A 13,045-nucleotide genomic window follows, 5' to 3' on the forward strand; every position below is an offset into this window, starting at 1 on the left:
CTGTTCTCGTGCAACCCGAGAAGGCAGCCCTGTTCTACTCGCTGCGCCGCCTAGACGCCGGCGACTTTACTTTCCGTGCCGTAATGACGATCTCTTATTGGTTTACTACAGGCACACTAAACCTCTTTATGGTTAATATGGGTGCAACTGTCGCAGTACTGTTGCATTTCAGCCAGCCTGCGGACTGTCCGCCTCTGTACGGTGCTTTCTTAGAGGCATATACCGTCTGACGCTTTTGGGGGTGAGTGAAGTTACCTGCACTTGAAGGCTGCATGGCAATATCCAGCGACGAATGCGCGTGGGGATAAGCTGACAATGTAACCTTCGCAGAGTATCTTGGCACCAGATGTTCAGGAGTTTCCTGACCCGACACGCTCGTTTATTCGTTGACAGCGCGCTTCCCTTCCTCCCCCAGAGCTCGTTTGCGGCTCGGTATGCACGATTGACCACCGCCTTTCTCATTTCCGGCGTCCTGCACTATCGTGCAGACCAACTTATGGGCGTACCAAATGCCAAGAGCGGTGCGGTTATCTTCTTTCCCTTACACTCCCTTGGCATTTGCCTGGAGGATGCTGTCGCCCCAATGGTTTTTGCGTTTCTCCCAAAGCCAGTCCGTCGCATTACAGGCTATTTATGGGTTCTAGTGTTTTTCATCTGGTCTAGCCCGGTCTATACTTATCCCAGTGCGAGGCTGGGGATTGACACGGCTGCTCTCCTGCCTGTACCTACGTCTCATCGGGCCTTGGGTAACACGACTGATCAGCTTAAACAATGGCGTCTGACCGGCTTGCAAAGGGCATTAGCCCATACAAGGCTTGTGCTTCATTACCCCATCATCACCTTACCGGTACTATCCACCTCCACACCCTCCTATGACCCCACCCAACCATCTCCAACATTTGTTGGGCTCGTGCAACCATGGCGCTGGATACGCACTAACCTCAAAGTTCTGTTAGGAATATGGTATGAATTTCGCAGATGGAGGGTGGGCACGGAGCCCTGAAAATCGGGCAGTTCGGGAGTGCCTGGTGGATATGAACTCAAAAGCGCCGACGCCACTACTCCTGACAAAGGCCAGTGAGGATTACAAACACGCGGCGTCAACATGGACCCAACTGCTTCTAGTATCGAAGAGGATCTTCCAAGATCAATGTCATGGCGTCTCGTATCTGATGAGCAAGACACTACTTCCTGTCATCATGGTTCGTTCCTCTTATAACTACTAAGGCTTTGTATGGCTCAATGATTAGCTTGACTAAAGACATGTTTCCTTAATAACCAGGCCCTTGTAAACGGCATATCCTTCTACCGAACCCCTCACGATATCCAGGGAACCACCAATCTCCTCTTCTCGATATTTCTCGTCACCCAGATGTTCAGCTGCATCAACCGCGTGGCGATCCCGCACTTTGTCGGGAGCCGATCTCTCTTCGAGTCCCGGGAGCGCCACTCTCAGACGTACTCCTGATCCGTGTTCGTGGGCCCCAACATCCTCGTTGAACTTCTCTGGCAGACGGCGGTAGCGGTCCCGGTCTCTGCCGCGTGGTACTATCCCACGGGCCTGGGCTTTAACGGCGACGCCACCTTGAGTACTGCCGCGAGAGGCGGTATATCGTTCTTGCTGATTTGGCTGTTCCTCTCGTGGGTCAGCACCATTTCCCAGCTATTTGCAGCTCTCTTTGAGCACGCCAATATAGCCATGGATATTTGCGTCCTGTTCTACTGGCTAACCCTGGTGTTTTGCGGGTGCGTGATATCTTTCAAACTCCCCTTTCTCATATTTCTTCATCTCCTCTTACTGCGCATAGTAAATTCGCGTGGGCAAATGAGACGAGCTGCTTACCTTAAGCCTAATAACCTAGTGTTCTGGCAACGCCCAGCGAGCTACCCAGATTCTGGATATTTATGTACCGCGTCTCTCCACTGACCTACTTCCTCGAAGGCTTAGCGGTAGCCGGACTGTACAACGTCCGGATGCAGTGCTCCACTGTCGAAGAGCTACACATACCACTTGCGATAGAGTCGGGAGCGAGAAATTGCGGTGAGTACCTCTCGGCGCTAGCGCAGCGCACGGGAGCCGAGGTCTTGAATCCTGATTCTAGCGATGGGGATTGCCTGCTTTGCCCTATCTCTGGCGTCAATACCGTCCTGCAGCAATTTGGTATGACTGTCAGTCCGTGGCGGGATGTGCGATTGATGGCTGCGTATGTCTGTTTTAATATCGCGGGGACATTTCTAGTCTATTGGCTTGTTCGAACCCCGAAAAAACAGGGCAGGGTCGGGAAGAAGAGGGAAATGAGTAAATGTATAACTACGGTAATACCGAGCTCGGGGTAAATAGATTTTTCGGTGGCCTTTAAATATGCCCGTATTAAAAAAGAAAAAAGGAAAAGGCCTATAGAAATTTTCGGACGGGGAAAACAAAGGGTTCACAATACAAATTTTCAGAATTCTACAACGTCCGAGAGCTTAAAAGCTATCTAAAGGGGCTAATCGAATAGCCAAGTGCACCTGATAAGCACCATGACAACCTCGTAGCCCCAGCATCAAGAATAATAGACGAGACGGGTTTGGTAAGGGACTTTACCAGTGTCGCTTGTCCTGGTTAGCGACATCATGCGCGACCTGTTTCGCGATCGCTGTGTCCATAGCATCTTGTTGTCTCTCCACGGCCAGGAAGAGTCTGCTAAGTACATGTGCGAGGCCGTTATGTCCCAGGTGAGATGTGACGAGTCGGTACATATCGTCAATATTCTCGTTCATTCGTCGTTGTGTAGCCTGGAGCGAGAGGTCGGTGGTCGCATCGTGAAGATCTTGGTTATACGGTCCGGAACTGCCGTCGTTATTGCGGTATCGAATAATATCGGTCAAGGCGACCTTCCGCCGTCTCTTCATAATCGGGGCAGTCGGCCCAGACGTTGCTACCATCAACGACGTGCTCCTTGCCGCAGTTGCCGCAAGCAGCTACGACGACGGAAACCTAACACGGCGATAAGCGAAATAGCGAGCCCATTACGAACTAGAGGAGGGGGGGCGTAGAGGACGGATATCTCGATATAAATGAATAGAAGATTGAGTAAGTGAAGAAGCAGATTGAAAAATAAGACCCCCAGCTTGGTGGACTGCATGTCGTCACATCTGGAAAAAGAAAATACGAACCTTGCCCCTATTACCCTCTCAGTCAATCTACAAGAGCCATTTCAAGAGAACGATCGAACTGTATCCGATGCGTGCAGATAAAACCCACGTTGAACTCAGCTTATGGGCAATCACCTTGCAAATAGTTACATGACATGATTAAGAACCTCGGTGCAAGCATAACGAGACAAAATTTCTAATATACCAGCTTATATCTTGTCTTCAAATTCAAATGAACCATTCTTACTCCACTATATACCATGGGTGCTGCCACCGGAAAGTTGTATTCAACGCCACCTCTCGTAACCTAGGAAACCACTTCATTAATTTAGTTAAATAATCTTCGTACCAGAGATTATAGGCGCTTCACTTACAGGTGTACCAAGCCCAGTGGCAGCATCCCATCCGGGCACGGCCTCAAAACCTTGTGTTCCACAACCGCGATTGGAGCCATGCACTACATCCCGAAAACCATCTCTTGCCGAGGTATAAAGCCATGGGTTCAAGAACCCCAACGGCGGCCGCCCTTCGTTAAGAAGGTTGTCATTAATCAGGGAAATTATGGCCGCAAATGTAGGAGCTGAAGCACTGGTCCCATCGACCAAGTGTGATGTGCCATTCCAAACAATTGAGTAATGGTAAGCCATTGCCGAGACGTCTGGTATGCCGCGTCCTTGTGGGTTATAAAGTCCGTCATACGTGGTATTCACGCCCTCAATGTACGGCTTTACGGCATCGTTTTGATATTTCGGACGAGGAAAGTAGTCGCTGAATCCACCTCCTAGAACTGTGTGTTAATATCCGAAGCCAGTGTGTTTTACAGTAGGTTGGTCTATACTGCTCACCTGTTACAAACCCGCCCCTCGCATCAAATCCAGCAATGACGGGGTTGAAGTTCCTCGTGCCTCCGACTGCAGTGACGAAAGGGCACGACGCCGGAAAGGTAGGCATAAATTTCGCCTTGTTTTCTCCGTCGTTACTGTAGCATCGGCCATCCTTACCAACACCTTCATCACCGCTTGCAACGATGACGCTGACACCTCGGGCCCCGAGTTGGGCGAATGCAGCGCAGACTCTTTTCGCATAGCTTTCGGGCACGGTCTGCTCCTCATCAGCGTATGATATAGATATGACCTGCGGCAGGTGATCTTGTGCAAGTACATAGTTGAGCCAGTCCATGTACGGCTCATTGGTATTTTGGGGTTTGTTCTGGCTAGGTCGGAATGGCGGCTTGCCTCCGACGTTCCATGCAATGATAGGCACGGGGTAGGCGACACCAAGGAGAGTCTCAATGTCCAATGCACTCTCGAGACCCATACGTTGGTCAAACTGTTCTGGGGTATTTGGCGTTTGCTCATCTGTTGCGCCCGCTACAAGGGTGGTCTCAAAATAATCGGTACCTCCGCCCTCTAGGGCGTCAGGGCGATACACCTTCAAATAACGCATAATATCTGAACGGTTATTCCCATTTCCCAAGAAATTGACAACGCCTACTTTGTTGGTATCGTTCTGTACCCGATAGCCAAAAGTCCCGTAGAGTACTCGAAGACAAAGAGGCGTGACAGCAAGTCTATTGCAAGCATCTTTAATCGTTGGGTTAGCGGGCAATTCTTCGATCGTGGGAGTATCTAGATGGCCGCGATCCACGAGATCTTCTTCCACGAGCTCCTCATACGTCGGAACCCTTCTGTTTCGCTCCCAATCTGGTTGAGGTATTCCTCCATAACGGTCTTGTGGCATAGCGCGAAAGAAAGAGTTAGTCGGCTGAATCACGTCAACGTGTTCTCGAAGATATTCTGGCATAGACCATTTGAGGGTGCGAATTATAGTTTCGTTGTTTTCAATATTCAAAAACTCATGATATCGGCAATCCAGCAGTGCCTCAACTTGTCTGACTGGCGCCGATGCGGTGATCCAATCTCCACCAGATGAATAGTTCACTTGAGTGATCCCCCTACCATATAACCAATCTCGAACTAAATTTATAGTTTCCTGAGGAGGTCTTAGCAGTTTTTCTAGCTCTTTCCTCGTCAAATGTCGGCCATACTGGCTGTGCGAGGGGCTTGATACTGTGGATAGTGCGGTCAGTGTCGTTGTAACTCAGATATCCAGGGGTATATCAATACTCGCCTTCATATAGTCGTCTTTCAAGCTCATGATAGCCATCATGTCGAAGCCCAATGTTAAGGTGGATGACGGTATCATCCTTAGCGAGGTTGGATTTTCTCCACCGCGGGGGTGGGAAAATCGACTCGGTTACTCGTGCAGCCTCTTGCCCATGTTTAGAAGAAGAAACACCTGATATGCAGAGACAAGCAAACAACAGTATGGCAAGTGTACTACGAGGCATCATCACGATGAAGATTGCAGTTGCGAATTGTAACAGAACGAGGCGGCAAGCTGGGTAAGACATTCACTGATTAGAGGACTCTGATGCAGAACGATAATACAGGACAGGGAAGGTTTCTTAGACGATTGGCCCGTGGGCGAGTAATGGAAAGAGATCGTCGTTAGCAACCAACCCTGCAATACGAGAACGCCCTCATGCCCATCATAGGACAAGGTAGTCTAATTGCGTGAAACGTATCCTGCATTGTCATGAAAAAAAAAACTAGAGCTACACTCAGATTACGGGGGGGCGGGCAAGGATATGAGTGACATTGCATTAACCCTTGCCCCACGTGTTATCAGGCATGCGGCATGACTGCAGTGCGTAAAGTGCGTCGGCAATGTTGATTACGTACATTGCGCTGATGTCTTCACCTGGTTCCCGAATAACTCAATCAATGCATGAATATGATATTCGATTTACAAGGCTCGGAAAACTAAGCTGCGACGTAGGGCAGGGCATAAACATTGCAGTTGAAATCCTTGGCACTATCAACAACACCTCAACTTTCTACATCAACACTCACGACGATATCAAGAACAAACAGCACAGTTTCTAAGGGAAAATATGGCATCTATCAACCAAATATTCTTGCTGTTATACATCTTTTCATTAGTACCTTCGTCTTTTGTTCTGGCTGAACCAGCCCAGTACTGCCGCTATGGCGATCCCTCCCGCCCGAACGAGGACGTTGACTTCTGCATGGCTGTTACATCCCAGCAGAACGCAACGACGAGTGCTCACAATGTATATATCACCTTCACACATACGCGCCGCCAAATGTCTGCCACCGGCTGGACCGCGGTTGGAATCGGATACGAAATGTCGGGATCCTTGATGTTCATTGTCTACGGAGACCCAACATCTGGTCATGCTCCGATTGTCAGTATTCGAGCGTCAACCGGTCATCATCAACCGACCCTTGTGACTCGAGATCAGCTGGGTGGCAGCGACCTACACGTTTTACAATCTGCCTGGCTCCTGGGAAACGCGTCTGAGCCGATCGGAACAGCGACAGCCATTGTCTCGATCTTGTGTACCTCTTGTACACTGTGGCCAGGCACAACACTATCAGCGCAATCTGAGTCACAGCCCTGGATATGGGCCTGGAATAAGGACCAAAAATTCGAGGTGTATAGCTATGAGGCGCACTTGAAAATGCATGCCCATCATGCCGGAAATGGCGGCTGGGGTCGCTTCTACATTGACATGAGGCGTGCTGAAAGTGCGCCAGGCTATCTCCCCTCCGTACCTGTCATTCGGCCTGGAGTTGTTGTCTTGGGTGCCTCCGAAAACCCGAACATCTTCGCAGGTAATGGAATCTCGAGTTGGCTTGCACACAATCCCATCATCCACCTCCACGGCTCCTTGATGGCCTTTGCTTTCCTCCTGCTATTTCCCGCAGGCGTATTCAGCATGCGTTCTGGTTCAAGACGAGCCTTCAAGCATCACTGGATAATTCAGGTAGTCGCATCTGTTGTCACAGCGTGCGGAATGGTGACAGGAGTAACGATACAACACGAAATCAACACAGCCCATCAAATCATTGGTATCGTTATTTCAGGCAGCCTTGCTTTGCAAGCTTTTCTCGGTTATCGACACCATGTAGACTTCATGCGCATCAGAAGAAGGACGTGGATATCATACACGCATGTCTGGGTAGGAAGGCTCATCCTATCCGGCGGCTTCATCAATCTTATTCTGGGTCTCCTGCTACGCGGCTACTCGAGAATATGGATATGGCTTACAGTTGCGGGCATTATTTTGGACTCCGCCACTCTCATAATCTGGATCTGGCGCCAGAGGAGACAGGCTACGTCTAATATGCGTGTTGCTGAATATCATGCTTTGGAAGAAGACGCTCGACAATTTGCCGTTGCTGATGATGATGATGATGATGATGATGATGATGATGATGATGATGCAGGATCTGACCACGATGTAATTAATGCAGATCCCGATGATAATGAGAAAACAGAGGGGAAGGGAGCTTATGTGCCCAGAGGTCATTAGCTATTGCACTGAATCGTAAGAAAAACTCCTATTGTGTGGTTGCTTTGACCAGGATAATTATTAGCTTGTTTGATGACATGAAAATTTGATGTTAGAAGTAGAGTGAGGAGAAATTACCGAGTGATGAGAGCTTTACTAGACCTGGACACGATAAACGCTCGCACTATATAGGCCCTTGTGAATAGGTTTAATGGTAGGCGTTATATCTCATAAATGATTCATTTTAGTATATTGAACGTTATATTGAGGGTTTATCTTCAGCTGCATGACTATGGTGCGATTCAGGGGTAAGCGAGTGGCATGATTGACGTCGGGCAGCAATGGAGCATTAGGATAGAAGTTACCCCGAAGGGATGGGGATAGCTTGGTAGTCAAATATAAGAGGGCAAGAGACCCCCTTGAGTAATAGGAAGGCTAGGGATCAACATTACTGAGCGAGCCCCTATCCATACATTCGATCTAATATCTACTACTCAGGTGGTACCTACTTACAACCAAGCTTCACTCCGGGAACATCCACCCATGACAATTTATCAGCATAATTATTAACTAAATCAACATCTTGTCGTTGGTGGGGATGTAAGAAGATACATAATGGCGCTTGCGGCACGCGCCCTCGTATCAGGTTGCATTCCCGCCTTTCGCGCCAGCTCTGTTAAGAGAGACCAAGTATCTGATGCCTTAAATCGAGAGGAAATATTTAGTACGCGATTACACACGCTACCATTTAGACGACGTGCAACAAATACTTACCGAATTTTGTAATGTAGCTGCGTCTTTCTGTACGAACCGTGCGATATCTGGCTGAGACAGCAATTCTTGAATTCGACGGGCAATCTCGCCTCGGGAGGTATCCACAGACAGTTCTGCGGACTCTTGAAAGGATTTATCTTGTACTGAGGCACATCGACTATCCGGGTAATGGGACTTGCGTGACAGGACCAGTTGGCGAAGCTCACCAAAATAAAGCTTTTCGGCCATATGGCTGACTTCATCTCGATATGCCCTCATCTCTCGTGCGCTCCATTCCATATGGCTTTCCTGGAGACTGCAGAGTAAGCTACGAAGTCTTCGGGAACGACTAGCAAACTGTATAGGTCCTATAATAGAGGAGTCAGAGAACTTATGGGTATAATAAGCTGATGTCATCGAATCAATGGAGTCGAAACCATTGTCTTCCACGACGTGCAATACACGCTCCAATCGCGATTCTAAAGATTCAAAATCGTGAGCTTGTTTGCCTCTTGGATTTGACTCAAGACTTTCAGGATCTGTACTAGTGGAGCGGCAGCTATGTCGAGTTGTATGTCTATCCTGGATAGGAGCAGGGTGGTGGAACTCTGTACGACTCTGTTGTCGGCCTTCTTGCATAATGCTGGATGGTAAATGATGGTGGCTATGGCGGGGAGACTGTTTGTGGCATCCCTCTGGTGATTTGCTAACAGGGCTAAGTAGATACTGAACGTTGTCCGTTTCTTCTATCAACGATTGAGTTGATGATTGATGAGGATTGTGCTTGGGGCGAGCCGTGCTGTTCACTAGAGACAGATGGCTGCTCTGAAGATCGCCTGTATTTGGAATAGACTGGACGTTGCCGATGCCAGCAGATGCACGCCAATCTGCGTCGCTGCTTGACGGTATGAGTGAGCTAATGATAGCCGTATTGCTCGCACGAAAGTCTGTCAAGGCCGAAGGCTTCTCGGGTGTATGGGAGCTCACACTTGCATCAACGTCAGTGTCGGCGAAGTCGAAAACAAGGGTCGGATCCGGTTCGAAGGGATTGATCATGTGCATGTCGTCTCCATCCCAAGATGGGTAGTGTGTCGTGGCTGGTTGAGTTAGGTGTGATTCTTCGACTTGGTGAACTCGAGTGTTCTTGCCGTTGGCCCTAGCCAACTTCTTTTCTATAGCATTATATTAGGTTAGGAGGAGATCTTAAGAAGCGATGTAGGTGTTTCTGCCCACTTTCGCGATGCTTACGCTGAGCTAATCGGTTCCTTGTGCGTTGTCGTTCTTCTTTCGTTGTCATGTTCTCAACATGATAGAAGGTAGCGTTGTTGTTAACCTCCATTTTGACGTTGAACGAATTGCATGCGTTGACAAATCCGGGGCCTCTCAGCAGCATCACGTATAGGAAAGAGACCAGGCTAGCTTTTGTCAAATATATTCTCACCTTCGACCTATCCAACTATGTTTTTGCCTCAGCTTCTAGATTGCCTGCATCTGCCTACTAACTACCCAAATTACGGCACAAAATACGCCATAGAGGCACAGCAGCGGACATGTGATCTGAAGCTGACATCTGGGAGTAGAATTCACTCTAAGGACCCAAGGAAGTAATACGGAGGTTCTTATCGCACTGCAGTAACCTAGTTTATGACTCAGCTAGGGTTTCAGTTTGGGCGCCCATGAGTACCCGTAGACTACCTAGCTGCTGCGGCAATTATAAGGAGTTCACAAGTCTTCTGTAGGCCAAAAGCTTTCTGCAGAATTTTGCCATTCTACCAAATTGAGTAGTATCAAAATTGGTATAATAACTTTTTGGCAGCCTATGGGTTCTTGGTAACCCGCGGGTTATGCTAAAATGAAGTTTTTGGGTACCCGCGGTTTACTGAAACCCCGGTTCGGGCCATTAAGTATTTGGCACGAATCAGGTCGCTAAACTCATACCTACATATGTAGGTATGTATGAGGCGTAGGACCCACGCCGAAGACTCAATAGATGTGATACGGAGGTTCTTATCTCACTGTAGTAGTGGATGAGGCGTAGAATCCAGCTGCATAAATTGCAACAACGATGATTGGATCGGACATTCGGCGCTTTTCAAACTAGTGACAGTCTGAAATAATCCTCTAGGCATTGTGTTTGGGTGTGTCTCATGTAAGCATGCAGTTGGCACACAATCTAGAACCTGCGGACTATGTAACACAGGATTGAATGACGGTGAGACTCTTCGGGCTGTTTTCGTATGCAGACAAATAACACATCACTATCTACACAATGAACATAGGTATAGTAGATCGCCCCCTCTCGTGGTATGGAATCGTGATTCCCGTCGTTCAAAGATTTTGTAACCCGTTGAGCACTACATCATTTCAATCTTACCCTATAACCAACACGCTAAGCTCTCTCTAAACATGGACAGCCAGGACGTCGAAAAGATCAGAGGGCAAGAACCGTTGGAAATCCAATGTTCAGAGGGGTCCAAATCCGAATCCGATTCTCTTCTGGTCAGTCCATTATTGTAGCTGATTACCATATATCTGAGCTTATAACAATGCTAATACTGGGAGTATTAGGTGACCTGGAACTCGAACGATGATCCCGACCACCCCTTCAATTGGAGCCAATTTCGAAAATGGACGATCACTCTGCTCCTCTCACAGGGAGGATTAGTAACTCTCATGTCAGGCTCGATGCTGGCCCCTGCCCTGACAACTATTGCACAAGACCTAAACACGGGTGTAGAGGAGACCCAGATCTTCCTCTCAATTTTTGTGCTCGCTTTCGCCTTCGGCCCAATGATTCTTTCACCACTCGCTGAGGTTTTTGGCCGCCGTCCGATTTGGATCATCTCAAGTTGCTTCTACATCTTATGGAACACCGTCGGTGGCTTCAGCCGGTCACCGGGTCTCCTAATTGCTAGTCGTATCTTGTCTGGCTTCGGAGCTAGTGCCGAATTCGCCATTAGCAATCCAGTATTAGCAGACTGCTGGCACCCTTCTGAACGTGGCAAGTCGTATGCTATCTCTACTTTTATACCTCTCTTAGGTCCGGCCCTAGGTCCTATCATTGGTGGAGCATTGACCGGAACAATTGGCTGGAGGTGGTCCTTCTGGATCCTTTCAATATATGATGGCATCCTCGTCATCATAGCAATATTCGCCTTCCCAGAGACATATGAGGTCATTCTACTTAACAGGAGGGCGGCCATGCTGCGAAGAACGACTGGGAGACCATACTATACCGAGACTCACGGTGCTTCGGAAACCCTGAGCAGTAAACTAGCCAAATCTCTGAACCGACCTCTACGGCTACTATTGACTCAGCCAATATTGCAAGTCGTGGCAGTGTTTCTTGCATATAACTTTGGCATTCTCTATATCGTGTTGTCAACGTTTGCCACCTTATGGATTGAACGCTACGGCCAGTCCGAAACATATAGTGGATTGCATTATATTGCTCTTGTAATCGGCTACACCATCGCAGCCCAGGGGGGTGGCCAGCTGATGGATCTCTTATGGAAACGCCTGAAGGAAAGAGCTGGGAATAGTACCGCTCCCGAGTACCGTGTCCCGTTGATGATTCCCGGTGCTATTCTCATTCCACTCGGACTCTTCATCTATGGATGGGCAGCGGAAAAAAGATACCACTTCATTGTTCCGGACATCGGGATCGCCATTTTCGGTAGTGGGATTATTCTGAACACTCAGGCCATGCAGGCATATGTCACCGACGCATTCCTAAAATATACAGCCTCTGCGTCTGCAGCTTCCCAGTTCTTGCGCAATATTTTCGGGTTTGCTTTTCCAATTTTCGCTCCAGTTCTGTACCAGCGTATCGGTTATGGCTGGGGCAACAGCTTACTTGCCTTTACTTTCATTGCTCTTGGATGGCCTGCACCCTTCCTGCTCTGGATGTACGGGGCAAAGTTAAGGGCACTTGGAAAGCCGCAATGGTGAATAGAAGGAGCAAGAGGAGGGTTTGCCTTTTGGTGATGCTTGTTTTCATGTGGGCACTTTCTTCGTCTTAAGCCTAAACGGTTAGCTTCCACAGTGCTCGGGTTATCTAATTTCGCTTAGAGAATGAGAGCCAGACTATTTGAAGGCCTGTCATTTTTCGAAGTTATTTAACTCATACGGAACCTGCCCAGGAACTGGTTGCTATATATACCCAGGGGAAGTCTGAATACCCTCACTCACTTGAAACCTTTTGATAGATGCACAACAATAAAAGTTCTTGCCGCACACTTACAAGGCTACTCAAAACATTAGACATCGTCAGGAACTTTCCAGTCCTATTCCTTGTTTTTCAACCTCCTCCTCACCTTATTTCCTACTATCTTTGGCGTAGCAATCGATCAATCCAGCAATACCTAGGTGCAGTGGGTTGATACCTATTGTCTCTTACTCTTTATTTAATGACTTTCTATTAGGCCCATTTCCAATCTTATGACCCAAAAACTACACCCCACCTACAATAAAGACTTGGAAATAGCTTTGAATTAACAACAATCTTCATTGACTGCCTAAATGCTTCGTTAAGTGGTCTCCCTGGCTAGCAAGGATGACTTGACTTTATGTACAACTGCCGTGAAGGTTCCTGACTTTCGTGGTTGGACCAATTGTCTCAAGTAAGCGAGGGCTGAATACCTTCAGTTTCAATACTATTGAGACACTAAATAGAAAGGCGTATGCGCACACGAAACAGTGTACAATGTGTTCACTGCCTTCAGGGCGTGTGAAACCACCTTTGAGGCGCTTCTCTCTCTCTCTCTGCCATCG

General features: G+C 48.2%; 6 protein-coding genes across 6 annotated transcripts; 4 read left to right on the plus strand and 2 right to left on the minus strand.

Annotated features, from left to right (window-relative positions):
• The first annotated feature begins 128 nt into the window (after nt 1–128).
• F5B22DRAFT_527141 (uncharacterized protein) lies at nt 129–1,478 on the plus strand. The gene is made up of 3 exons (XM_047972683.1): nt 129–241; nt 331–1,202; nt 1,251–1,478. Exon 2 carries the CDS (start codon nt 347–349, stop codon nt 1,001–1,003), a length of 657 nt encoding a protein of 218 aa, XP_047825625.1. The 5' UTR covers nt 129–241; nt 331–346; the 3' UTR covers nt 1,004–1,202; nt 1,251–1,478.
• On the plus strand, nt 1,352–2,458 carry F5B22DRAFT_527160 (uncharacterized protein). Its single transcript, XM_047972684.1, has 2 exons — nt 1,352–1,746; nt 1,863–2,458. Exons 1-2 carry the CDS (start codon nt 1,700–1,702, stop codon nt 2,335–2,337), a joined length of 522 nt encoding a protein of 173 aa, XP_047825626.1. The 5' UTR covers nt 1,352–1,699; the 3' UTR covers nt 2,338–2,458.
• Nucleotides 2,459–3,254: 796 nt separating this feature from the next.
• On the minus strand, nt 3,255–5,720 carry F5B22DRAFT_527162 (Pro-kumamolisin). The gene is made up of 4 exons (XM_047972685.1): nt 5,269–5,720; nt 3,984–5,207; nt 3,513–3,919; nt 3,255–3,456 (listed from the first exon to the last, which is right to left on the minus strand). The coding sequence occupies exons 1-4, from the start codon at nt 5,549–5,551 to the stop codon at nt 3,382–3,384; spliced, it is 1,989 nt and encodes a 662-aa protein (XP_047825627.1). The 5' UTR covers nt 5,552–5,720; the 3' UTR covers nt 3,255–3,381.
• A 97-nt stretch (nt 5,721–5,817) lies between these two features.
• On the plus strand, nt 5,818–7,777 carry F5B22DRAFT_628034 (uncharacterized protein). The gene is made up of 2 exons (XM_047976379.1): nt 5,818–7,582; nt 7,658–7,777. Exon 1 carries the CDS (start codon nt 6,095–6,097, stop codon nt 7,538–7,540), a length of 1,446 nt encoding a protein of 481 aa, XP_047825628.1. The 5' UTR covers nt 5,818–6,094; the 3' UTR covers nt 7,541–7,582; nt 7,658–7,777.
• Nucleotides 7,774–10,108, minus strand: F5B22DRAFT_628039 (uncharacterized protein). Its single transcript, XM_047976380.1, has 2 exons — nt 9,521–10,108; nt 7,774–9,444 (listed from the first exon to the last, which is right to left on the minus strand). The coding sequence occupies exons 1-2, from the start codon at nt 9,663–9,665 to the stop codon at nt 8,261–8,263; spliced, it is 1,329 nt and encodes a 442-aa protein (XP_047825629.1). The 5' UTR covers nt 9,666–10,108; the 3' UTR covers nt 7,774–8,260.
• Nucleotides 10,109–10,366: 258 nt separating this feature from the next.
• On the plus strand, nt 10,367–12,787 carry F5B22DRAFT_628040 (MFS general substrate transporter). Its single transcript, XM_047976381.1, has 2 exons — nt 10,367–10,771; nt 10,841–12,787. The coding sequence occupies exons 1-2, from the start codon at nt 10,679–10,681 to the stop codon at nt 12,221–12,223; spliced, it is 1,476 nt and encodes a 491-aa protein (XP_047825630.1). The 5' UTR covers nt 10,367–10,678; the 3' UTR covers nt 12,224–12,787.
• Nucleotides 12,788–13,045: the final 258 nt, after the last annotated feature.

The sequence above is a fragment of the Xylaria bambusicola genome (assembly GCF_022495145.1).
Source record: "Xylaria bambusicola strain CBS 139988 unplaced genomic scaffold F5B22scaffold_74, whole genome shotgun sequence".
Classification (NCBI taxonomy): domain Eukaryota; kingdom Fungi; phylum Ascomycota; class Sordariomycetes; order Xylariales; family Xylariaceae; genus Xylaria; species Xylaria bambusicola.